The 27,766-nt window shown below is 37.7% G+C and overlaps 1 protein-coding gene and 1 long non-coding RNA gene across 2 annotated transcripts in view; both read right to left on the bottom strand.

The window, feature by feature from the left end:
• LOC138403209 (uncharacterized) overlaps positions 1 to 27,766 on the bottom strand; it is a 394,515-nt gene that overhangs the window by 106,578 nt on the left and 260,171 nt on the right. The gene's annotated exons all lie outside the window — the stretch shown is intronic.
• On the bottom strand, positions 8,209 to 10,151 carry SoxN (SoxNeuro). The gene has a single exon (XM_034985475.2). It carries the CDS (start codon positions 9,995 to 9,997, stop codon positions 8,888 to 8,890), a length of 1,110 nt encoding a protein of 369 aa, XP_034841366.1. The 5' UTR covers positions 9,998 to 10,151; the 3' UTR covers positions 8,209 to 8,887.

The following is a 27,766-nucleotide window of genomic DNA, read 5'->3' as shown; positions in this document are numbered from 1 at the left end:
AGACTAACGAGTAGGTACGACTCACTACAAAATAGAGCCGGCACCTCTTCAAAGTATACTTCAAAGGAACCTTAATTTGTAAATACGAGTAGGTATGCCTACTGGGTGATTTGTTATTTACAAAAAATTTGATGCTAATAAATGGAGTGTATGCTTTTGATAAAAGTTTTTTTTTCATAATCACAATCAATCTATACTAATAACTAATACCTATTTATAAATACAGTGTGTGTGCCCGTCTGTCTGTCTGCTAGCTTTTCACGCTCCATTTTATAAACCAATTTTCATGAAATTTTGGATACACAGAGAGAGCTTACATTTTGTTCCGAAAAATTTAAGAGTTCCCATGTACCTAAGAGTCATAACAATCCTTAATTTACTTGGACGAAGTCGCGGGCATCATCTATCTGGTACAAAGCCGGTTTGCATCCTGAAGATAGATAGTAACTATTTAACCCAGAAAATTAAAGAGTCCCCTCGGTTCAAAATCCAGTTTTTATAAAATTTCATACTTCATTTCATTTTTCCCTCCCATCTTCAAATCATGACCAGTAAGACAAAATACTGTTTAAATTTTATATTTGTAATGACTAATGACATATTCAAATTAATTTCAAAGTAACTCAATATGGCCTGTGACATTTTCCTAAAATCCCATTTCTCAGAAAATATAAGTACTCGGAATGATAAAAATAGACACGGGAATCTCTCGGACGGATGGGTTCGCTAATAAATTGTTGGGAACCAAAAAAGGCATGTAAATATTAATTACATATTTCAGCCTTCTGCGACCTAAAATTTCCCTCGAAGAATCTAATAATATGGTACCTACTACGTACCTACTCACTTGTTTTATGAAAGTTTTAGTCAAAATAATTTTCTGTATATTAAGTACATACCGCATTACGCACTTTACTTGCATAAACGGATTCCTACCTGCAAGGAAAACATCGTACCTAACTCACTTTTTAGCGATTTTGAGTAACATACTCCTAGTAAACAAAAAAAACTCTTTTAGTTACGAAAAATGAGATACTTTCCTTGCAGGCGAAGAAGTAGTTAATAATACATGTTTTGTACGGGTTGGTACGGGTATTAAGCAAAAGGTTGAAATAGCAATCGGGAAGAGAACGCCTCGCACACCCACACGGCCCCGCGCTAACCCCGTGCGGGCAACGCGGGTGACGTGCGGGTGTGTGGGGCGTCCCCCCGCCTCACACCCCGATTGCCATCTCAACCTATCGCTGACTATAGGGTGCATGTAGGTATGATTAAGCTAACAGCAAATAAACTATAGCACAACTAAATAATAACACAGACTACCTATATAAACAAACAAGGTTACTTGCGGTTACTCTATTCATGTGCTCAGTAACAATAGCCGAGAGCAAACGGGGCGGTAGTCGTTTGAAAAAGGCAATAAAATGTTTTTGGGAAAGTTTTATTACGGCAAAGGGTTCGGGGTGGAATTATAAAACAATTAAGCACAGAACCGGTCATAAACGCACCGCCGAAAGTGTTCACTGTTTATTTAACTGTTATAGGCTTTGTTTTCTATCAGTGTTGCCATCAACAATCGTGTTAGAAGGTATCGAACCAAATCACGTCATACTAAGTAATTATTATCCAACTAAATATACGCTACCTATCAAAACTCAAAAGTATTTTTTAATGGTGAATAATTTTAGAAATGCTAAACATCACTTATTTTTTTTACTATTTCGATACTAACAAATACTTATGTTAAATAGCATTAGAGGTGCTAGGTAGGTACCTACCACCCTGATTTACCGGGAAAAAATCTACAGCCTTGTAGAGGCAATGCGCCGAGGCAAAAAATGTAAATGGAATTCAGCTGTGCGCTTGACCTTCTCGGAATCGTTAGCTGCCGTAACGGTACTCGCTGCGTCCTCCAGGTACCCACACTTACGAATTACCGCCCACCAGGGTTGCCATGCGTCCGGCTTTAGCTAGGCATGTTTGACTTTTTATACGACGAGCGACTACCCAAAAAAGGAGTGTAATGTTATCACTGTTATCAGGGTTCATTCGTGTTAGTACCTATGTAATTATGGATGTGAGTTTTTTATTCCACTATAACTTTTAAATGCCTGAACAGATTTGAATGTGTGTTGTAGGTATTGTTATAATTCGTACATACATCATTCCTCGTGACACTATAGCTAGGTATAATTTTATCCAGGACATTGATCCCTAAAGCCGGATACAATTTAGGGAAAAATGTCATGCCTATATAGCGCCAAGTTCGGCTGTCATATCTAACGGCCTGGCAAGTGGCAACCCTACACCTCACTATATTTTGGTCATTGGATGTAAGGAGAAAACCTTACATGAATACGAACATATTTTCTTTCACAATCTTAAATATCTAGCGATAACTGATTCTTGGCTGAAATATTAGATATATACCTACCTAGTTAGTAATGATTTCAGGCAAAAAAGCTCTAGGCTCAATTATCTGGGTACTAATTTTCACCTAAGGGAGGGTATAGTGTGTGTCTGTTAATTCCCTCGTAGTTAGTTACCCAACTATCCATTAGATCTTCATAAATAAGGCTTCAGTGTCGCAGCCATAGCTCATAATATGAACATTTCACAATGGCGGATATGATAAACTAATAACTATACCTGCATATTGTATAAAACGTCAAAGATTAGACATTAATGTTTCGAATTTTATATATTTCATCATGACCGACGGGTCTCCTCTCAGAGTGAGAAGGGTTTTGGCCATAGTCTACCACGCTGGCCATATGCGGATTGGTAGACTTCACACACCTTTCAGAACATTATGGAGAACTCTCAGGCATGCAGGTTTCCTCACGATGTTTTCCTTCACCGTTAAAGCAAGTGATATTTAATTAATCAAAACGCACATAACTCCGAAAAGTTAGAGGTGCGTGCCCGGGATCGAACCCCCGACCTCCGATTAGAAGGCGAATTTATATATTTAAACGCTTGAAATACGGATAGCAAGTTCGCTTCATGTTTATGTAATGTTTTTCTAACTTCACACATCCAACACGTTGCCACCCACTTTTTGCCGGCGTCAACGAATCATTGCTTTTAAACCTCTTAATGACAAATGGGACCAAATATTGACACCCATAAGACAAAAAGAGCCGACAGTAGGGGGCGGTCTCGTGTCAATATTTTATACAAACATCGGTATGTGGGAAGTTTAACACCGTGTTTGGTACAAAAACACTACAAAAATGTCTCAGTCGAAAAAAATTGGAATTGATTTATTTTTAGATTCCCTTTTTTCTACATGGAAGGTAATTATAGATAAGTCTTTATAATAGTGTAGGTAGGAGCCCACGTGGAATTAGGTTTTTAAAAACACGTGGAAACTCTTTGACTTTTCGGAATAAAACGTACCTAGCCTATATGTATGCAAGCTATCAAACGTCAAAATTGGTTAAACGAATGGAAAATTGGTTAAAAATCTAGCAAATAGACACACTTTCACATTTTATAGTAGGTACATGCCTAAGTAGCTATTAGTGTGGATTGAACGCCTAGTTGGTAGTCATCTTGTATACAAAGAAGAATAAGAGTACCTGTCCACTGAAGCAGAGATGTGTACAGTTGACCAATCAGAGTTTTATCAGATGACGGAATTAAAATATCACGTTATTTACCGACAATCTGATTGGTCTGCTCAACACATCTCCGCTCCGCTCCGCTCCGCTCCGCTCCGCTCCGCTTCAATGGACAGGCACCCTAACATGTACTTAGATTGCTTAGTACCTAGATAGAAATTAACCGGGGAAATATGTGTTTATTAGGCAAATAAATACTTAAACCTAACTAGTTTTCTACTGAGTTTATTTAGGGTTTTCTTTCATCAAAATATACCTAACCTGTATAATGTGTAATAAACCTGAGGTTTTTTATTTTAGCCTTTAGGTTGTTACTTACACAATTCCTAAAGCCATTCGTGTTGGCGACGAATCTTCGTTTGATAATTACAAATGAGATCAAATATGTACCTATTGACAGAAATAGAAAAACGAAAGGGCCCTACGCCAGGGGCGGTCCGGTGTCAATCTCAAAAACAAACACCCATGTTTGAGAAAGGAGTTACGTGACAAGTTTACTTGTTTGCACCCATGTTGGTTTGTACGTAGATTAGGAATTGGATTTCGATAAAAAACGGCGAAATGTGCAGCGGATATAAGCGGTGTTAGACGAGCAGATGTAGGCTTTAGTTGAAGCCACGCCGCGCCGGGTAATGTAATATGGAAGGTGGTACCTACGTACAACCTTCTGGCTGTTTTCAGTTGTTTATATGTACCTCTTATATTACTGGTAAGTTGAGCTGCTGATAAAGAATTTAGAGGTTTCAAATATGGTAGGTATAATATTTTGGTAGATCAGACCGACCATGCTAGGTGGTCTAACATTAGTAGGTACCCATCTAGGGTATTTCAGTATAGCCGACCTGTTACATAGTAATCTTTACCGGATTTGCCTGTAAACATGTATGAAAACTCTTAGGTCTTTGCATTGAATTATTAGTAGGTAAGTAGGTATGTACCTACCTACTAATAACGTAGGTACTTAGGTACTGATGACTACACAACTTCAAACACCTATTTTACCCCCTTAGGGGTTGAATTTTCAAAAATCATTTTTTAGCGGATGCCTATCTGATAATAGCTATCTGCATGATTAATTTCCAGTCCAGTAGGTAGATTGAGCTATGCGTTGATAGATCAGTCAGTCAGTCAGTCAGCTTTTCGTAATGTAGGAATAAAATTTCCTCGAAGGGCCTCAACAATGATGGTTTGTCTGTCAAAAGCATAGGTAGGTATCTACCCACCTGTCTGCAGATAGGAAGTTATTTTAAAAGGCAATGAGTAAATTGTGACATTGCATGAATTTAGGTACAGGCATGTACAACCTAAATAGATATTTTTGACCGAATATTAAACCATAGCGGTACCTACTTGCACAGTTAATGAGATCCGGAAGTCAGATAGGTGGATACCAATCTGTTATTTAAAACAGTCAACCCGTAAAAAATTAGTAGGCTCAGAAGTATAACTACCTATGGAAAGCTTTATTTTAATTATTTCCTTGTGTTTTGCACACTTGCTTTCTCTCGCTACTTTGTCCACATAGATTTAAGCTTTTTTGAGATTGAAATACTTTTGCAAAATTCTTTCGTGTATGTCTACGACGTATGTAAACTAAACTAAAACTAAAACTAAAGCCAATATAAAAGGTGGGTTTAGGTACCATTGTTCACTTTTTGATTGCGAATTGTTGAATTTGAGTTTGAGTTGAATTTGTAAGATAATTTATATAAATTACTAAACTTTAAACTAAAGCTACGAAGGTGCAAATCGCGCCCTGGTCAGAGAAAGAAGCCCACAACAAACTCAGCCGTGTAGGCAGTAGCGTCTGCACGCTACTGCCTACACGGCTGACTCTATGACCTGCGTCATAGAGGCATAAATGCACTGCTTACCCCAGTTGTAAGCTCAATGCATATTTTTCATTATGACCTGCCAGTAAACAGGTTCCTACCTAACTAATGCCTACCCTAGCTTCAAACCCTGTGCACGCCACTGCGTGTAGGTACATACCTACTTACCTATTTAAATTTAGACATAGAGATACCTACCTGATGACATTCACTATCCTATTCCAGGTATAGGTAAACGTAAGTAAGTATTAGTTACACGTAAGATAATAAAGACTTAGACATGGCTGAAATTCGAACTCAAAATAGCTATTTGTAAAACTTAAGGCGTTAGAAAAGATTTCAAAATTCTACCTGTTCAAAAAAGAACCTATTTAAAAAATGATATCTCTTATGTCTGCCAAAATAGGCCTGGCTATTATGTAGGTCTATACCTACTACTAATATTTAAAATAAAATGAATTTATTTATTTCATGTAGGCCAGTTTGTGCTTCTTTATGATATTAGGTATGTTAAGATTGTACGATGTGTATGTAAGATTGTAGTTTGAAAATCAGATTCTACAGAAAAGAGCCGACAAGAAACTCAGCAGTTGCTCTTTTTTAATAACCTCAAGATTAGCATAAATCCTTTTAATAAAATAAAATATATCATTGCAGCAAAGTCCAGAATAAAATTAATAACGAACGTAACTCCGGATGTAAGGGCGGCCGCACACTTCGCACCCCACCGTCACGGTGTCGGCCGCCTCGAACGGGAATCGAACCCAGGGGTGGTAATCACGGTTCCCACGCGTATGTTACCTACTATTGTCTCTCACGGTCTGCTGTGATTATTGCGGTTAAACGCGCGTCATCTTGGCATTTTGTTTTAAGAAGTTGCAAAATTACAAAAACTATTTACCTATACCTACCCTACCATAAAAATTGACTCACTCTTATTTCAATAAAAGCATTGTCAAATAGGTATGTAGGTACCTATAATACACAATGCAAGTGACTTGCCTAGATCTGATTTCTATTGCAAGTGGACACTTAGCAGTAAGTACATGAACTTAAGGAGCAAAGACAGATTTCTGGTACAAATATAAATGTTACCTACTTATCTAATTTAAAACGATAGATTTATTAAACAATATATCGAGGACTGAAAAATGAGTTCTAAAAGGGTTTTCAAGGGAAGATATTAAAACGCCTATTTAGAAAGATTAAAATAAATACCTAACAAAAATCTTAACACTATCACTCTATAAGTCACAACACCCCATAAAGTGCCAGTGAAAGTAGTGTTTAAATTAATGCGGCTTAAACATCAGGGCGTTCCCGGATTGCATCTCCCGGGGGACGAAAAAGTGCCCGAATCTATCAACTATTCCCCAGGACTTGATTAAATTCTCACCCCTTGCGTGTTGACAGTAATTGATTGAAATGCGTATTCCTTGACGCGATTGACTTACTTGTTTTAAGGGAATTTGATTTGCAAACTCCCTTTGTGGCGTGATTTTAAATTGGTGGAAGTGACATGTTAATCGAATTATTATAAAAGTAAGGAACTAAGGTATTTAATACCTTTCCCACAAAATTTCATTTAAATTAGTCCAAGCTTTTCACTGTGATTGAAGAGCAAATACATAAATATTATAATTACCTAATTTTTTGTGATAATTTTTTTTGTATGTTTTATAGACTAGAGATAGACTTTACTATGTGGATAGATACATTACCTAAGTGGGTAGGTAGGTGCAAGCTGCTACCTATATTTTATTACTGGAATTTAATTATTACTTTCTCGTTTTAATCATATACAAGTAAAATCAATTTTATTACAAACAAAAATATTGCAATTGGCTTTATGGCCGTTCTAATTAAATAATAAATAAATAATAATAAAAATAATAATTGCATAGAAAAAGACGTCAATTGTTATATTAATTTCAATTAAAATGCTTCAAATATGCAGAAAACCAAGCCTACTTGCACAACCCAGTTAGGTATGTATAGGTAGATAGTCTTCTGATAAAATGATTATTATAAAGCTAAATTAATTCAGTCACTTCAATGTAATTTTGTAATAGTAGGTAGGTAAGTACCTACTAACAATGTAGCAAAACGATTAGGATTACAATTAGTGATGCACAGATGTATAGTAAAATATTAAGTTTTGTAGTGGAGTTTAAATATTTTTATAGTAAGGTTTTCTTTTTGATAAATAATAATAATGGTACCTAATAATTGAATATAGGTACAGCTACCTATTAAGAGATCTTATTAAAGTTAAAACTTAGTAGGTACTCCAAGCTAAATAAAAGTAAACTTTCAAGTATTATTTGGTACCTAACTCCTACTCAATTGTAACTTGAAATTCATTTTACAAAGTTAAGTATAGAAAATTTTCTTATTTTCACCTACCTAGATATTTTAGTTGTATGTATAAGAGTACCATTTTATATTCCTATATACCTTACTTTTCATAAGTTATTAATTTTTCATCGAACTAATAAACTTTTACGTCATAATGAACATTGAACAATTTATAAATAAAAACTTCATTAGAACGCGTTGATGTCTTTTGTATGGAGAATGAAACTTGAAAGTACTCCGCCTATATTTTTAACAGAAACTAACAGATAAAATTTAGTTTAAGATGAGATATGAATATGTCAAATACTATACCTTATTTAATTCCAAATTAGTGTTTCAACTGATTCAAACTGGGGTATATCGTAAATGGGATTGTGGAACAAAACAGCAAATACAGTTTAACGCGTCGTTTATTGATAACTTCATTTTTCTCTTCAATATACCTTTGTGTCCACTGACTATATAACACTCACTGTACATTTTTGTATTACAATATTTTAGTCTTTCGAGGCTTTCATAACTTTCGATCCCATATAACAAATATTTTGTACAATTCACGACGGGCGTACGAGTGTGGCGTCGTGGCACGTCTTATCGCTATCTACCTACGCTTTACCGACTAACTTTAACTTCGACCTAGCATTTAACACTATATTTACATATTGTTCAAAATTTTTTTGGTATTCAAATAACCTCGAGCACTCCATCGTCTTTCATTCGTCCGCACGTAACCTCTCGTCCATTCGCACAGCACAACTAAGAATATTTTAACTTAAACCTTGAAAAAATACAATAATCATAATATAATACAGAATAATCATCAACAACATTAATTGAACGATCTGCCGTCGGGGGCGAGCCGCGTCAACGTCAACAGTTCGGAACACCAACGACGGCGGCTCGCGGGCCCGCGGGATATTACAAAACAAATAAAGGACATACCTAGAAGTATGTACGCCGATAACGATCACTGTCCTAGGCGAACGAGTCGCAACAGAGTCACTGTGGGGACGCGGCGACCCGGCCAGCTCAGAGCGGCGGGATGTCGATGTCGCACGCGAAAGGCGATTCTCAGATGAGCGGCATGGCACGCTCGCCGGCCGCCGCGTACCGCTGCTCGTCGGGCACGTGGTACATGTTGATGATGTGGCTGAGGTCCTGCTGGCCGTACTCGCGCTTCATCGCGAGCTGCTCGTGCGAGTGCTGTCCCACGTGCCCGTGCACGCCGAACTCGCGCTTGAGCTGCGGCGGCTCGTGCGACACGTACTCGCGCTTCAGGCCGGGCGGGCCGGGCGACACGGGCTCCGACTTGGCGGACGAGCCGCTGGGAGAGTGCGAGGCGCACGACGCGGGCAGCGCGTAGCCGCCCGGCGAGCCCGGGCCCAGCCCGTACGCGGACGGCGAGGGCGGCTGCGGGAGGTACGGCGAGCCCTGGCCGCCGTAGTAGCCCCCGCCGTAGCCGCCTTGCTGCATTTGCGACACGTCGTAGCGAGGGTACCCGTACGCCTGCTGCTGGTACGCACTGGGGTCGTGCATCATGTATCCGTTGGGCATGTACCCGTTCGGCGTCATCTGGTAAACGTCGCGAGGCTGCTGCGCCGACGGCGCGGATGATCTCTGTGCATCGCCTGCACCCAACAGTGCTCCTCCTCCGAGGGGATATTTTTCTTGTTTTTTTGCGAGAGTCTTCGTTTTCCTCCTCGGTCTGTACTTGTAGTCCGGATGTTCCTTCATGTGAACGGCCCGAAGTCTCTTCGCTTCGTCGATGAACGGTCGCTTCTCGGACTCCGAGAGGTCTTTCCACTGTGCACCTAGACGTTTAGATATTTCAGAATTGTGCATCTTGGGGTTATCCGAGGCCATTTTCCTGCGCTGGCCGCGCGACCACACCATGAACGCGTTCATGGGCCGTTTGACCCTCTCCGCGTTGGAGTTCTTGCTGGACGTGTTGTTGTTGTTGTTGGGGGGCTGGTGGTGCGGCGGCGCGGTTTGCGAGTGGTGCTGCGGCAGCGGCTGGTGCTGGTGGTGCTGCAGCTGATGCTGCGACAGCTGCTGCTGCTGCGGCAGCGACATCATGCCGCCGAGCGCACCCAGCGAGCCATAGCCGTGCTGCAGCGCGTGGTGCGGTGGCACCGTGGCGTGCAGGCTGCCGCCCTTGAGATCCGTCTCCATCGTCAGCATGTCGTCTTCCTGCGGCGCGTACAGCTTGCCGATCCTTCGTTCACCGTGCACAACGAGAGAGCTGTCGGTCGCTCACATGGACTCGCGGCGGTGCGCGCGGGATACGTCTCGCAGTACCGTGCGGCGCGGAGGCTACGTGCGTTGTGAGGTGGCCATCGGGCGGGCGGCGGCGCCTGGGCCCCCCCGCCCGCGCCGGCCCCGCCCGCGCCCCGGCGCGCCAATGACGGACCGCCCCAGCCCCGCCCCGCCCGCGCACCCCCACCCGCCGAGCCCTGCATTTTTAATCGCGTGGCTCACGGTGCGAGCGTACGCCTCGCGCCGCGCCGCCTCATGCAAATCACAATTTGTTTGCCGACGGTGGTTGCACCTTCTCGACCTTAGTTTATGTTGTAAACAACGTACGCTATCTAGCGCTTTTGTCCGGCACTACTTGAAATTTCAATTAAAAAAACCTTTCCGTGCCTCCGTTTACTTTTAGTAATTAATTCTCGTTTACATTTTTGTGCCATCTGACATAGGTAGATGTTATTTTATGATCTCTATTCGGTATAGGTAGGTAGGTATATACAATAAAATAAGCTTATACATCTTAAAACGTTAATACGTCACCTAGGCGTATTTACACAGCTGGATTGACGTTGTAGTTTGCACAGCTGTGATGAGTGATCTGAGTTCAAGGCCTCCACAACAGCTAACAGCGAGATGCCAACGAAATAATGTCTACATTTCAGATAGTCATTGATGAGCATTTACACTAAGCCTTTGTTCCTATCCACAATGGAGTAGGTATTCAATTTAAGCACTCATTCATAGTTGCATTATATTACGCTATAGGCAGGTACCTACTAGGTAGTAGGTAGGTACCTTTATTATAAACAATAGATGCTATATGACACAAGGTTAATTTTACTATTCTTTTTTTTAATGGAAACTAAACTGTAAGTAGGTACCTTCCTACCTTTAGGTATGTAGGCTTAGGTATTCTAAACAAATCTACCTACCTACCTTATACTTAATCTTGTGTTATCTACTCATATAGCATCTCTGTTCTACATATAGGTAGGTTCATACCTACCTAAGTATTATGTAGGTAGGTACCTACGTACCTACGCATAGGTAAGATACTTACCTATATTTCGAACTTGGCTGACACACTGTCGCGGGTCTAGATCTAGGCACCTACTATTTTCTGCCATAAGTTAGTAAGATACCTACTAGGTAGGTACCTATCTAGGTACATACTTAGCCTAAATTTAGCTTTTATAATTCGCTTTAGGTACATCCGTAGACAAAGCAGCTGTAGATATGTAGGTAGGTAGCTTACCCACTTATTTTCTGATAAAACTTACCGTTTAGCTGAAAAATGCAAAAACCCCATTTTTTTGACTGTTGACCTACTGGACTATTTTTTTTGCAAATATGGGTTTGATGAGGTCTTTGTACCTACAGGCTACAATTCATTTATATTGGTGTTTCTAACATTCGTAGGTACCTACCAATTTTTTGCCCTACGCAAATTATTGTAATCTTGAATGTCTATTTATGTCAGACAAAAAATATAGATGACGCGATTATCTATAAAAAATATTCTTACCTACACTAATTATTTCCCTAAGACCTACCACCTACTGAGATAGATAGTAGTATTATGGTTCTAAAATTCTAAGCTTTTAGAACCACAATAGGTAGGTATCTCAGGAATGGTGATTCTCAGAAAAAAAGAATAAAACAATTTTTGTAGACGATGTTAGGTATGATCTACAATTTTGTTTGACCTATATCTTCTAAATATATAAAAGGAAAAGGTGACTGACTGACTGACTGACTGATCTATCAACGCACAGATCAAAGTACTGGGCGGATCGGACTAAAATTTGGCATGCAGATAGTTATTATGACGTAGGCATCCGCTAAGAGAGAATTTTTGAAAATTCAACCTCTAAGGGGGTGAAATAGAGGTTTGAAATTTGTGTAGTCCACGCGGACGAAGTCACGAGCATAAGCTAGTTTTATGATTAAACTTACCTTTTAGTTGGAAAATGCATAAAATCCATTGTTGTGAAATTTGGACTTAAATATTTTTTTGCAATGTGAGATCGATGAGGACCTTTTTAACCGACTTCAAAAAAAGGAGGAGGTTCTCAATTCGTCGGAATCTTTTTTTATTTTATTTTTTATTTTTTATGTATGTTCCCCGATTACTCGATGACGCCTGGACCGATTTTGAAAATTCTTTTTTTGTTTGAAAGGGTATACTTCAAAGTTGGTCCCATTGAAATTTGGTGAAGATCTGATGAACATCTTCGAAGATAGATACTGGAACTCCTCAACGGATAAGAGTAAATTGCTCGCGATCAGTGTAATAGCTTAGTAAATAGTAGATTTTTAACCAGTTATAGCATAATTCCATGGGGCCACTAAAAATTGTGAAATTTTTTTTACAAAAAAAATAAAAACCGACTTCGATACACAAACACTAAAAATTGAAAAATAATTTAATTTATTACCGAATATATTATGTATACAAGAGTTAATATAGTTCCATAATAATATTTTTTGGGGTCGGTGCCAATGAGGTGCCATTGTGGAGTCTCATAAAAATATGAGGTCTAGACTATTCGCGCAGCTAAAGCTACTTAATTGGCACCGGCACCAAAAAGTATTATTATGGAACTATATTAACTCTTGTATACATAATATATTCGGTAATAAATTAAATTATTTTTCAATTTTTAGTGTTTGTGTATCGAAGTCGGTTTTTTATTACATTTTATTTATATAGTGGTGTTTCCAACATGTACCTACCTAGTTCCTACCTATGTACAACAGAATTAGCCACAGCTGCTTGTCATAACTACTAATTTTGTCAGTTTCATAGAGCAAGATATGTTCTGATTGACCCATCTAGTAGGAACCTATAGGTACCTAACATAGAGTTCGTTAGTAAGTAGGTATCATCATCAATATGATCAACCCATCGCCCGCTCACTACAGAGGACGGATCTCCTCTCAGAGTGAGAAGGGTTTTGGCCATAGTCTATCGAACCTACCAAGCTGGCCAAATGCGAAATGGCAGACTTCACGTCATACACCTTTGAGAACATTATGGAGAACTCGCAGGTAGGTATAAAAATAATAAAAATTCTTTAAGTCGACCATAAAAAACGATCATAATTTTGTTAGTACCTAACAAACACATGCCTTAAAAACTAATGTTAGTAATCTTATAAGTATTTACCTAATCCTAATAGGTACTATATCTAAGACAGGCCTGATTAGTTCAGGTTAGTTATGCAGGTTTCCTCACGATTAGAAGTACCTACCTAAGTACAGTAGCGTGCACAGTGTTTGAAGCCAGGGTAAGCATTAGTTAGGTAGGAACCTATTTACTGGCAGGTCATAATGCAAAATATGCATTGAGCAATTACAATTGGGGTAAGCAGTGCATTTATGCCTCTATGCCCTGCACGCCACTGCTAAGTAGGTACCTAAGTAATCAATAGTAAAAATAACTACCTATAATCTAGTGTGTACTGTGTAGGTACCTGTACCTAGTGGCCTTAGGAATTTGGAAGTAGGATTCACCTACCTATCTAGACCTAGAAAAGATTTGTTTTAACTTTTTTATAGATTTGGGCGTGAGTAGGTTTCTAGGTACTTACCTAAGGTAGGTAAGTACTTAGGTAGGTATTTACGGCCTTAGGGCATTAGTTCTGTTGAGTAGCCTACCTGAGCTGGGTTTGGCTTATCTACTAAATGTTGAGGCTTATGTAGGTAGGTACCGTTAGTTTAACCCGATAAATAAATACCCATAGTTAGGTATGTAGGGATCAGTGGCGTGCACATAATTCGAAGGTAGGGTAGGCATTACTTAGTTAGGTTACCTTTTCACTGAGTGTCATGATGAAAAATGAGGGTGAAGCTATTTCAACTTGGGTAAGCAGTGCTTTTATGCCTCTATGAACTGCTCGCCACTGGTAGGGATCTATCAAAGTACCTACGTAGATACCTAATTAACTACCAAGAATTCCTATGCTAGTGCATTTAGTGCATCGATTTATTACATTAGTGTAGCAGTTTACCTGCAGACTACATACAGCCAATCTATTACCACAGCGGCACGATCTATACAGTTGTGCAACGAATGTTTTTGCTTGTAGAGAGCACACTGAAGGGCCTTGCGGTGCGCGGGCCGCTGCATGCAGACACGCTTAGCTCATTTTTCACTATGCGATATAATTTATAATCTATATTTAATACCTCTATCATAACTACTAATGCTCCACGCGGAAAAGTAGGTATAGCACTAGATTTAGACCAGTCAATTTAGTTTGGTTTAAAGATTGTGTGTCTACAACAGAATTAGCCAGATTCATAATAAATACCTATTAGTACCAGTGGCGTGCAATTCATAGAGGCATAAAAGTACTGCTTACCCTAGTTGAAATGACCAGTGCCCATTTTTCTTTATGACCTGCCATTCAGTAGGTCTATATAAGGTGTATCTAAGGCCTATCTTACTAATGCTTACCCTGGCTTCGAACTCTGTGCACGCCACTGATTAGTACCTATACAATAGAATAGAATACTTAGAATGTTTTTTTATTTATGTAAACTTTTTACAAGTGCTTATGAATAGTCAGGTAGTTTTAATTTACCACTGGTTCGGAATGCCGTTCCTACCGAGAAGAACCAGCAAGAAACTCGGCGGTTGCTCTTTTTAATTTTTCAATTTACAATGTTATTATACCGTACTATAGTACAATATAGTACCTACCTACCTACCTGCATAAGCAAAAGCGAGTTGCAGTGCGCAAAAGTGACCATTTTTTCTCGTAATGACCCGTCTAGTGCGTAGTATCTACTATCGTAGAGGTACCTACGTAGAGGTCGTTGGTCTATAGATACGTTACCTACACGTCAAATGTGCTGGTATTTGGTATACCTACCTACGTACCTACCTATCTAATCCAAACTGCGTAGGCACCTATAAGTATACATTTTTACCTGAAGATGGTTCAATTTTTCAGCGATTTTACACCTAAAGTAGGCATGATACCCAACGATAATGACTTGGTTATCTAAAACAATTTTTGTTTGGTAAGAGAAGAAAATACGAGGAAAATAAAACAATGTTAGGTACATATTTTCAATTGTGTTTTATTTATTTCAATTAACGTATTTATTTTGAATTATCAATAAATATAAGTTAGGCAATCTTAATGATATTATCTACATAATACTATTTATATATATTATTAAGTAAATTATATTAATTAAACATTGATAGATAAATTTTAAAGTAGCACAACGTGGTCCAACCATTAATACCTAATAATTACAATGTATTTACTTTCTTAATAACAAAACTAACAAAAAAATACAATTTAGCACAAACACAACCAAAAAAAGAGTAGATAGGTATATAATAAAATTAAACAGTTAAACATCCTCGCAAAGTTAATGTACCTACCTACTGACAGCTGACGAACTATCGACCTATTATGTAATGGTAACATTACGTTGCTATAATATGACAATCCTAATATTTATATCTGTAACTACTTGAAAAAGTTGTCTCACAAAAATAAAACTTAGGTTTATCTAAATATATACACGCTGATATGGCACTTTTTTACATAGGTAGGTAAGCATATTTACTAACATAAATGGCTGTTTTTCTTTTAAGTTTCTAAAACATCGACGTGGAATCATGTCCCCTGATTATTTGCGGCAGAAAAAAAACTCTTCCATTTATTAATCATCCCAGATTCAAATTAAGTGCAATGCAAAAATAGGCAGATTAAAAAAATGAAAATCTCAACACCTCTGCACAAATGAAAACCACTAGTGACAACGCATCGAGTCATTCAATAATTGCTGGTGTTAAATAAAAACCGAGCATCAAACACTCTGGGCCTCCTAATTGGCGCGAGGTGTCACTAATGACAACCGCGAGTGGCGCGAGTGTCGCTGCAAATTAATAATTATTACGCCTGGCAACACTGAGGTGACGCGGCGCAATATGGCCGCCGAGTATTGTTGGCGGGAATCGTCAGTTTAATTTTCAATTATTAATTTGTTACGGCAGGTTTTTTGAGGTGAACATAAAATATTAAAATTGAAACTAACAAGCAGGAGTTGCATCGCTCGTTTTTATTCATTGCGTAGGTATAGGTTTCCCGAGTAATTAATATCTCTTGTAATTTTTAGTTGTATGTACGCGAGAATTCCTGTTTTTTATGCTACTATATGAAATTATTTCGTCTTTTTATTAATTAATACCTAGTGAATTTCGATATTTTATATTTTTTTAGGGTAAGGTTGCGATCATTGGACCGGCTCTTTGTTTGGACCGCTTTGGTTTCTCGAAAACGGATGGATTTAAAAATCAACCGTGGCGACGCAACGCTGCGTATTTGAACCAGTTCCCACCCCCGCTCCCGGCAGTGCCGCCGTAAGCTTCGTTGGGGAAGGACGCGCGTCGCCGAGTTTCGCGCCTTCTCGATGTAAAAATCTCGCGGCATACTTTACCATGTAAGTACAGTTTTGTTATAGTTTTTAATGTGGTTTTTTATCAGTTGCATGCTCTGTTCTTTTGTACAAGTAGTTTTGTATATTATGTGCTTCAATAAGTAATAGTTTTTTTTTTATAAATCTTTTTGTGCTATAACAGCGAATTGCCATCAATGGACCACTGCGAGGATTTTTGATTGGACCGGTCCAATCATAGCAACTTCTAAAATCGATTTTTAACTGCATGTTTTTTGTTTTAGCATGGCTAAACGTGGCAAATATTATGCGTGGAATGAAGAAAGCATGATATTGGCATTACAAGCTTTACGTAAACAAGAAGTTGGCCTAAATGAAGCAAGCAGGATATATGGAGTACCAAAGGCAACACTAAAGCGAAGATTTGACGATAAAAATGTAAAAGCGAAAGAGGAAAAGCAAATAGTCGGTTCTACTGGTGATCTTACTCCTGAATTGGAAGAAAAATTTGTCAATCATATTTTGGAATTGGAACGCTGTTTATACGGAATCACACCAAAAGATGTTAGAAGTTTACTGATTGATGTTACTAAAGTTGCCAATTTTTACTCAAAAAAGAGAAGTTAAAAAAGAATTTAAGTTTACATAAATAAGTCATTTGTTTCGAGTTAAGTTTTTTTTGTTGATTTTTGAGGTTAAGGAACCGGTACTCTTTCTGAGAGTTTTGAATTAAGAATATTGTATTTTTGTTATGTTGCATAATCTTAGGAATACTCTGAATCAAAGACTGATTGATGTTACTAAAATTTCCAATAATTAATAAAGAGAAGTAAATAAAGAATTTAAGTTTATATAATTATAAGATAAATAAGTAAACTTTTTCTAAGAGCTTTGAGTAAAGAAGATTGTGTTTTTGTTAAAATCTCATAACCTTTAGAATATTCAGAATTAAAGACTGATTGATTATACTTAAGTCGCCAATAGTAAAAAGAGTTAATAAAGAATAAAAACATATATTATTATTATGTATTATATTTGTTTAAATTTCCATGAATCCCTTGAATGGACCAGTAGAGAAAATATCCTAAGTCCAATGATAGCAACTGACTGGTTCAATCAAAGGAACAGTGGTCCAAACAAAGCAACGATTGTTAAACTGTTTTTTTTAATTTTTTCTTTTTATGCTCAAGTCAAAAATCTTAAACTTCGCATAAAAGTTCTAATACTTAAGGTTTATCAAAATCATTAATCACGTCTTTCCTAACTGTCATATTTCTGTTGTTAATTCAATACAAAGTTAAGTGGTCCAATAGTGGCAACCTTACCCTAATAAGTATTTTAACAAACAAATATTTTTACTGCACCTACAGTAAGAACATACTTACCTACCCACTTATTTATTTATTTTACACTTTATTGCACACAACACAAAGTAAACATTGAAAAAACACAATACAGGATCTTAATCTAATAGCTGTAGCATGCAAAGGCGGCCTTATCGCTAAAGCGATCTCTTCCAGGCAACCTTTGACGAAAGGAATCACGAAAGCACGGGTACTTACTAGATAAAGCTACCCATCTCCATCTCTATTATTACCAATGTATTTTCTGTATCTATTCATCCATAATATTCCTATCGATCTCAAGTTTTTAGGCTCCGCAGTTTGAGCCTACAGCTTAGACTGCTGAGCCTAAAAGGTAAAAGCCTAAGTTTGTTGATTTTTCAGTCAGTAGGTAGGTATCTTATTTTACACGAATACGTACGTATGGGTAGGTACCTATACAAAATGACATAGGTAAGTAGGTATAGATATACCTAAATTAAGTTCATGTATAAGTCAAAGTCAAAGTCAAATGATTTATTCAAAATAGGTAATAAATTACTCTTATTGATGGTCTGGTATGGTGTTAGATTTGTAAGATATACTTAGTGGTGATAATTATTACGCAAACTTAAAACTAAAGCTACGAGGGTTCCAAACGCGCCCAGGTCTGAGAAGACCTGGTATATAGGTATAGCTATAATTACATAACATAATCTAATCTAAATAAGTACCTACCTACCTATATAAAAGGAAAAGCTGACTGACTGACTGATTGACTGACTGACTGACTGACTGACTGACTGACTGACTGACTGACTGATTGATTGACTGACTGACTTACTGACTGACTGATTGTTTGACTGATTGACTGACTGACTGATCCATCAACGCACAAATCAAACTACTCGACGGATCGAGCTGAGATTTGGCATGCAGATAGCTATTATGACGTAGACGTCCATTAAGAAAGGATTTTTGTAAATACAACCTCGGTAAGTATATTTTTGTAAATTAAGAGTAAAACAGAGGTTTGAGTGTAGTCCATGCGGACGAAGTATATAATATCTATAATAAAATAAGGTCACCATCATTAAAATAATTATAAAAAAGTTGTGTATTTTTAGAGAAAAACTCAAATAGTCTACTTAAGTTAGTAGGCGTAGACTATTTAAGTTTTATCGTAGACTCTACGGTCTACATACCTATTTCGGTATTTGGCGCAATGTAACATAATTTTGCACCGTACGTCTCAAGACGGAATCGGAGGCGATGCATGATAATGAAAGGCCAATATTGGGCTCAGGACTGGACACAAACAAGACCGCACACGTAGAGCTATCATCTCCCCTAGAGGGGGTGTACCTACTCCCCCACGTCTTATGCCTAGACAGGAATGTACAGAGGTGTTGAAATAATCTAACAACATTGAAATTTCTTCAATACTCCCGATAAGTAACTGCCAAGTTTCTAAAGAAGTATAGGCCATAAATTATTAAATCATTGCAAATATCAGGTGACTAGCTTATTCCCGTGACTTCGTCTGCGTGGAGTACAAAAATTTCAAACCCTTTTTTACCCCCTCAGGGGTCGAATTTTTAAAAATTCTTTTTTAGCGGATGTTAACGTCATAATAGTTATCTACATACCAAATTTCAGCCCGATCCGACCAGTAGTTTAAGCTGTGTGTTGATAGATCAGTCAGTCAATTAATCAGTCAGTCAGCTTTTCATTTTATATCCTACTCTTATGCTCGCGACTTCGTCCGCGTGGACTACACAAATTTCAAACCTCTATTTCACCCCCTTAGGGGTTGAATTTTCAAAAATCCTTTCTTAGCGGATGCCTACGTCATAATAGCTATCTGCATGCCAAATTTCAGCCTGATCCGTCCAGTAGTTTGAGCTGTGCGTTGATAGATCAGTCAGTCAGTCAGTCACCTTTTCCTTTTATATATTTAGAAGATTTTGATTAAATGTGCACCTGAATTGTAAACAAAGTGACAGTTTTGGGGAGCTAGAAGAAATCTCTGTTAGACTTAGATATAATCTGTTTACACTTCCACTTCATATAGATACCTACTTATTATTAGATATGTAAGTACTTAATATTTATAATTACAATTTTTGGTATAAGAATAATAAAATTAAATACATAAAAGTCACTAATAGAAACCAAAATACCTACTAAAGAATTATTTTTGTCTTATCGATGTCGCTTTCATAATAGTATACATTAGGTATATATACTTAGTACCCCCAATAAGTACTTATTATAAGTAGGTATATTTTAAGGCAGTTTCTATGTCCATGTAAAATCTTGTTACAATTCCACATATTATTTTCATGAAAAAAAGTAAAAAAATGTTTTTGCAATCTTCATTTTAATACTCTGTCCGTCACACTTGAATAGGCCTGCTGCCTACATACATTATCTGTGCCCAGGGGGTGTGGGCGACCCACTGGGGGTGGGATAGGGGGCTCTTCCGGCCGCTGTCTCCGACTCATCAGGCCTATCTTGGAAGGCCGCAAATTAAATAGTACCGTACGATGGACTGTCCAAGTCTACGTATACATATTAATGTCTACCTAGTACCTATGCAAATATTTGTCGATTTAATATTGAAAACATACCTATAAGTATTTAAAAAAAGTTGAAAATGAACAATTAGGAGTATCGAGATTTTTATTGGAAAAACGACCGATAAGTATAGGTACTACATTAGGTTCTGATAAGACCACACATACCTACCTACGGTGGTAAAATTTTCAGCTACCGCACCAACCCGTGCTTTTGTGATTCCTTTACTTAGTCAAAGGTTGCCTGGAAGAGATCGCTTTAGCGATAAGGCCGCCTTTGCATGCTACGGCTATTAGATTAAGATCCTGTATGTTTTTACTATGTTTAATTGTGCTGTTGTTGTGTGCAATAAAGCATAAATAAATAATTTGTATTAAATTTTATTGGTTAGGTATATACTTAGGTAGTAGGTACGTAAAATTCTGAGCATAGTTTATGAAATGTAACGACGGACCGAACTGACTGACTTTCGTCTTCACAAAAACACATTAGAGGTAAGTAGGTACTTAGGATAAAAATATATAAGACTGCGTAGGGTTGGGGTGATCAGTATTCGATTCTAGTCTAATGAAACACTAATAAAATTGATAGGATGATAGCCCAATAGGACCTTAGTGCTGGTATGGATATTTATGCTCTAATGTAACCTAACTTTAGATTTTGGTAAGTACTTACTCAGATTTAGTTCTGAACCACAGTCGATGTAATCGCAAAATCCCAGGAAGAAGAAGAGTGCCAAAATCTAAAATTAGTAAGTATTTTATGATATCACTAGATTTGTTTAGTAAAATGGTCTAATTGAGTTGTCGTTTTAATATCTCGAGGGATTTGACCATATCCCTTAGGGATATGGCGAAATCCCAGTTTATACCATTTTCCTGTGACATACCTATTAAACATTTACACTAATCGAAAATTAAATAGGTACCTACAGTAAGTAACTACTTCTTCTTAAAAGAAAGACATTCGCCTTTAGAAATAATACAATACCTAGGTGCACAAAGTAAGTAATATTAAAAAGTTGATTTTTCAAAGGTTATTAAACCAAATGACGCACGGGTTCATTTCGAACAAATTAATAAGTAAAGTAGGCACCAGAGAAAAACACTTGTTTACACAAATATTTATAATAAATTGCTACAAATAGCATTACATTCAGGTATACAGAAACAGTCTTTCACTGTCAATAAGTAAACTTTCATTCTTACTAGATACATTATAGGTAGGTATTTGGTTTTGCTTTTGTTATTCATAGGTTATGAGCTTATTCCTGCAAATTCGTCCGCGTGGACTTGGCAGAATTCACCTTTGAGAACATTATGGAGAATCATGAGGAAACAGGCATGGAGGTTTCCTCACGATGTTTTCCTTTACCGTAAAAAAAGTGATGTTTATTTGCTTAAAACGCACATTACTCCAAAAAGTTAGAGGTGCGTACCCGGGATCGAACCCCCTGTCGAATAAGAGGCGGACCTCTTAACCACTAGGCTATCACAGCCTCTATACTACACCTACAATGTATTTACTTACCTACAATAGGTAGCTCGTATAAATCATAGTCATTACCTAATTACCTAAGTACCTACGTTCGATAGTTCTTATAACACTTAAGTACCTATTTACTTATAACATAACACGTGAGATGATTATCATCTCAACCCATCGCAGCCGGTCCACCACTGAGCTTGGGTTTCTGAATGAAAAAGGTTTGGGTTATTTGAATTAGCAGACTTAATACCTACACACAGACTTCACCATACCTACATTATGGTAACTTACAGACATGCAGGTTTCTCACACTTCAACGTTAAAATAAGTAACATATTTTGTCAGCTTTAAATAGCACATAACTCCAAAATGTTATAAGTGCGTAAGTACCCGAGATACAACGCGGATACCCCGAATAAGAGATTTACATCTTAAACTTTATGCTATATATCACCACTTTAATAATTACCATCAGTTTAATGTTTTAATAATAATATAGATATGAGATATCATTAGGTACCTTCTGCCGAATACTGAAATAATATTAAGAGCGCTGTAAACGCGACGCTCGTATATTTTTACATTATTTTTATGAAAAAAAATGTCTAAAATCAGACCCTAACGTCCTTAAAAAGGTTCAGTATTGGGCCATTACAATATAACTAAAGTTAAACATGCAAGTTCACTACATTTACAACTTTCACAAAATCACTGGAAACCGACTTGAACCAACAAAGTTTTGCATCTATCACAGTCATAACACGGCTATGTACAGGTGTTGATATGTATCTACATATACATAAGTAGATATGTGTAGGTGTAACGTGACTCGTGAGTCAGCTGACAGGAGAAATCTCGGGAATCCAACACGCCTCCGACACGGCAGTGCGCGCGCACTGTATAGTAACCAGAAAACTACAAAACTATCAAAATTTCCGCGAGGAAAACACGTTTTCCGCGACTAAACGTGCGAGCGACGCGCTCCCAATGCCCAGACTAAACGCGGGCCGTGAAAAAGCACCGCCACAACGCCGACCGACAATGGAAAGCGGTAAAGAATCATAATAATAACAATGACAACAATATGAGATGCTATAATAAAGAGCCGCGGCATTGTGCTAGGCTCGGCGCTGGTTCGAAGGGTCGCGAGATCGATACTCGGCGGATTGTCTGCGGATGCCGTGCGTGAGCCTTTGTGGGCCGGCCTCGCCAGCGGCCGCGGCGCCCTCGGAGCGGCCATTCATCGGCGTCGCGCCCGCTAATCAGCTCCTATTCTCTGCTACGATCCTAGTACTCACATCGTCTAGGTTCAATAGCTCGAGCTAAGTACGTCATAAGTGGGGGATTGGCGACTAATATAGATCGTAAAACTGTGCTAATACAGTTTGTCACCCTATAATTAGATTATCATTATTGTCTGCTGTATTTCTTTCACAACTACCGTTTAGTATAAGATTGGTAAGCTTTTTAATTAAGTAATAAAATTATAACATACTAAGAGATGCGCGTGGATTTATGTTTTTAAATTGTCTTGTATTTCCCGGGACAAAAAGCATATTCGTCTTTAGGATGAAAGCTATCCTCTGGACCTAGGTACCTACCTACTTAAAATTGGGTCGTGAAAAGATAACAGATAAAGACAGACAGGCACACTTTCACATTTATAATGATTAATTATGAATGACTTAATAACAGTAAAGCATTTAGGTATAATCCATTTATTAAAAAAAAAAATTATTAAGTGAAAACCTAATGAAATATCTAATAAGACTTTTCCATTTGATTTTTTACTTATTTAAAATGTAATTAAACCTACACCCTAACATGGATCTGCTATGCATAAAGAATTCGACACATAAATTCCCGATTACCTACTAGACGTAAGTAATTTACAAGAAAAAAACCTACAAGTAAACTCAGGAATCCAATAAGACATCCGTGATCCAGAGCGGATTTTACTAGATAGACTGAGAGTAAGCGAAATGTTTTGGTCCTTTTAATGTTAGTTTTAATGTGAATTTAAAATAAATTAAAAATAAATGACATCTCTCTCTAATATCGATACTCGATCTCTAAAATCGCTCTAATATCGAGGTCTGAAGGTGACGTGCTTGTTGATAAAATATCGATTTTAATGTGATAATTCTAGTATCAGGCGAACCATTATTTTGATGCAGATCTTAGAACCTAGGCAGCGCTAAACTGTAAAAAACATTTACAGTTTAGACACTTAAAGAAAACATCCACAAGCGTCGAGGTGTGAAGGCGGCGTGCTTGATGATAAAACATCTCATCATCATCATCATCATCATCATCAACCAATAGACGTCCACTGCTGAACATAGGTCTCTTGTAGGGACTTCCACACGCCACGGTCTTGCGCCGCCTGGATCCAGCGGCTCCCTGCGACTCGTCTGATGTCGTCCGTCCACCTAGTGGGGGGTCTTACAACGCTGCGTCTTCCGGTGCGAGGTCGCCATTCTAGCACCTTGGGACCCCAACGTCTATCGGTTGTACGAACTATGCGCCCTGCCCATTGCCACTTCAGTTTCGCAACCCGTTGGGCTATATGTCGGTTATTCTAGTTCTCCTACGGATCTCCTCATTTCTGATTTGATCACGTAAAGAAACTCCAAGCATAGCTCTCTCCATCGCCCGCTGAGTGACTCTGAGCTTTCTTATGAGGCTCATAGTTAGTGACCATCTACTTAAATGTAATAATCCGAGTAGGTACCTGGCGTTCCATTACTTTAGGTATAACCCAGATCTCTGAACTTAGGCGGCACTTTTACAACAAATATTTAGAGTTTAGATACGCAAAAGAAAACATCCACAAGCTCTCAGACGTCGAGGTGTGAAGGCGGCGTGCTTGATGATAAAACATCGACTTTAATGTAATAATCCGACGATCGGCCGTTATCATTAGTTCGATCCAGCACACCTCCTGCCGCTTCGCAGATTGCCTTTGTGCACTCTCTTATTATGGATATTACTTCCTATTCTGTTTTTTCCTTTAATATACCCCGGACAGTTGCAAAAGAACCGTTTTAGTTTTAATTAACAAACAATTTCAATTTTCAACTGTAGTAAAACATAAATAAAACAAAAATATTTTTACGTCAAAAATGTGAATAAGTACAATACATTATCAGAATCTTTTTTGTAAGAAGGGACTAATTTGATCACTTTAAATAAATAGTGAGGTAATTATAAGTTATTGTAAAAAAAAAAACTTTTTTATTAGAATAAACTTTTACAAGTACTTACGAATAGTCGGATGATGTAGGTTATCTAGGTAGGTACATGAAATGTCACGTACCTACACCTAAGCCAAAAGCAGATTTACAAGAAAGCTAAATGTTTCCAGATTCCGCTAGTTTTCTTGCTTTTGACTGGTTGAAGCGACGCGTTCCTAGATTGTTAAGCGAATGGTATCAAAATGTTAAAACTTCCAAATAATTACTTACGTGGGTCGCAGACATATTATACCTACTCGTTCCAATCATATACCTACTTGATATTGTTAGATCATATCTATCATCATCATCATAGATATCTACTGCTCTCGGTGTAACGAAAATTTCAAACTGTAATTATCTTCTGGGCAGCTGATTGTATGCTGAAAGATTTGTTACATGATTTTACATTGATTAGGTAGGTACCTACATGAACCGTGTTGTAAAATTTTGCCTTTTTGAAAAAGTAACTGCTGAGACTTTTTTGAAAGAAGGTCTTGATATGTCAAGACATTCGGTTGGTTCGGAAATCATATGAGCCAAGTTGACCTACATTATACATACATATTTGATATTTTAGAAGTTTGAAAACGTCCATGAAAAGCCGGGGGAAATCAAATAGTTTATGAATAAAGCCATATCCAGACTAAGACGGATCGGCGCGGGCGCACGGAGCCCCTGCGGCGCGCGTCCATCACGCGATGCTCCGCAATTAAACTTCATATCTATAATCCAATTATGTAACTGCATCGATTGTCTTTGATCGGCTATCGATAGGAAAGTTATAATTTCATTACGGGCTTCACCTGTTGCCGTCGCGCTATATGCATAAATAAATAATTGTATAATTAGGTAAACGGTAAAAATAACCGTTGACTTAGCAAGTTTATAGGCTTTTAGTTTTGCGATTGGGATCATGTTATGTAGGTATTTTTCAAAACAAATGATATATTTCATGTTTACTTTATAGACGTTTATGATAGGTCAAGTATACCATCGGTAGCAGTAGGTAGGTAATTCTTATCAAATAACAATTTATATTCTTATTCAAAATCTCGTAGGCAGGTAATGGAAAGCCAATTTCTTCCATGCATCTTTGTCATTAACTTTATCAATAATAACCTCGATACAACCAAAAAATAATAATTTTTCTTCGGATCATGTTATAAAATTATTAATTTAGATATAAGCCCCCCACAGTCTTTTAAAAATTTATAAACGACGAATACGAATACGAACCTACTTGAATTCTAGTAAGGACTAGGTGTGCAAAGAAGCTTGGCAATTTTACGACTACAGCAGACATTTGAGTTGACAGACCGTTATAAAAAAACTTCATTAAAATATTTGTAAGAATATGACTTCGATTTAGTTGATCTCTAGCCGATCAAGCTAGAGGTCAAAACGATTTAAAAGGTAAACAAGAAATATTTTATAATTCCCAAGCTGTTACTTAAACAGCTTGTTTTCTTTATTATTGAGCTAAATGCCTTCACGATCTAGTCTGTCCAACATTGTCCTTCCTAATTCTCGGATCGAATAACAATAAACGCGACACACGTACAAATACGTGAGGAACATGTCAGTGCTAACGCAGACGATCGGTTTTCGTCTGAGACCGATTTTTACCCTATTATCACTGACCTCTTAAAAATACAAGTACGCCAAACCTGTGATTGTTATTAAGCGGTTTTGAAGCATCTTATTTTTAGCCGTATTGGTGGTAAGGGTCATGTGAGCGAACTCGGAATTTGGTAAAAAGTGATAAGAGATTTCTGTCAACATGAAGACCTTGACCAAGTGTCAATTTTAATTAAATAAATAAAAACATTTTTATTTACTTAATTCAACTTTTACAAGTACTTTTGAATCGTTAAATGCATCTACCACGGGTTCGGAATGCCTTTCCTACCGAGAAAAACTAGCTAGAAACTCGGTGATTGCTTTTTTCAAAGATTTGATATACAATATTATGCCTTGTATAAAAAAGCATTTGCAGTCCTGTGCATTGCTGGAGCGAGCTGCAAGTCAAATCCACGCTTTTTTATCATTTAGATAATCTTCGATAGTGTGATATGCTTTTTTCGGGAGCATACTTTCAGCTTTTACCAGCTGAAAACTTCTTCTTCATCAGAAATATCGTATTAAGTCAGCTATAAGTAGTTGGACGTTTCAATGAAGCCTAGTATGTCAAAATATGTCTTGTCTGCTATTTTCGCTGACATTTATCGGAGAAACTATTATCGGTTGTCTGCGATTGGCATTTATAATGAGAAGTTCGAAATTTGAAATGTAACCGTTAATTTAAGACGCCATTTTTAATTAAAGGCGATGACTAAGTGCAGGGATCCATCACAGTCGGCACTCGAAGCCGAACTATTATTAATTAATATTTTGATCGATCACGCTCCGTCTTATTTTATTAAAGATCCGGTGTTAATTTACCTTTTTTGTGCCGCGATCATTAAATGTGCAGTTTCAAATTGTGTGTAAATTAATGATGGCGAAGCGTTTAGCGAATAGAATGTGTCGTGATCGAAGTAGGTAAGTAGGTACTTTCAAAATAATCGAATCATTGGAAGAAGAATATCAATTATCCGTGTCGTGTAGGGACAATAACAATCCGTACTTCCTAGGTACCTACGAATATT

Source organism: Maniola hyperantus, chromosome 1 (assembly GCF_902806685.2).
Source record: "Maniola hyperantus chromosome 1, iAphHyp1.2, whole genome shotgun sequence".
Classification (NCBI taxonomy): Eukaryota; Metazoa; Arthropoda; class Insecta; order Lepidoptera; family Nymphalidae; genus Maniola; species Maniola hyperantus.
The sequence above is the reverse complement of the archived record's forward strand: the minus strand, read 5'-3'. Positions and strand labels throughout refer to the sequence as shown.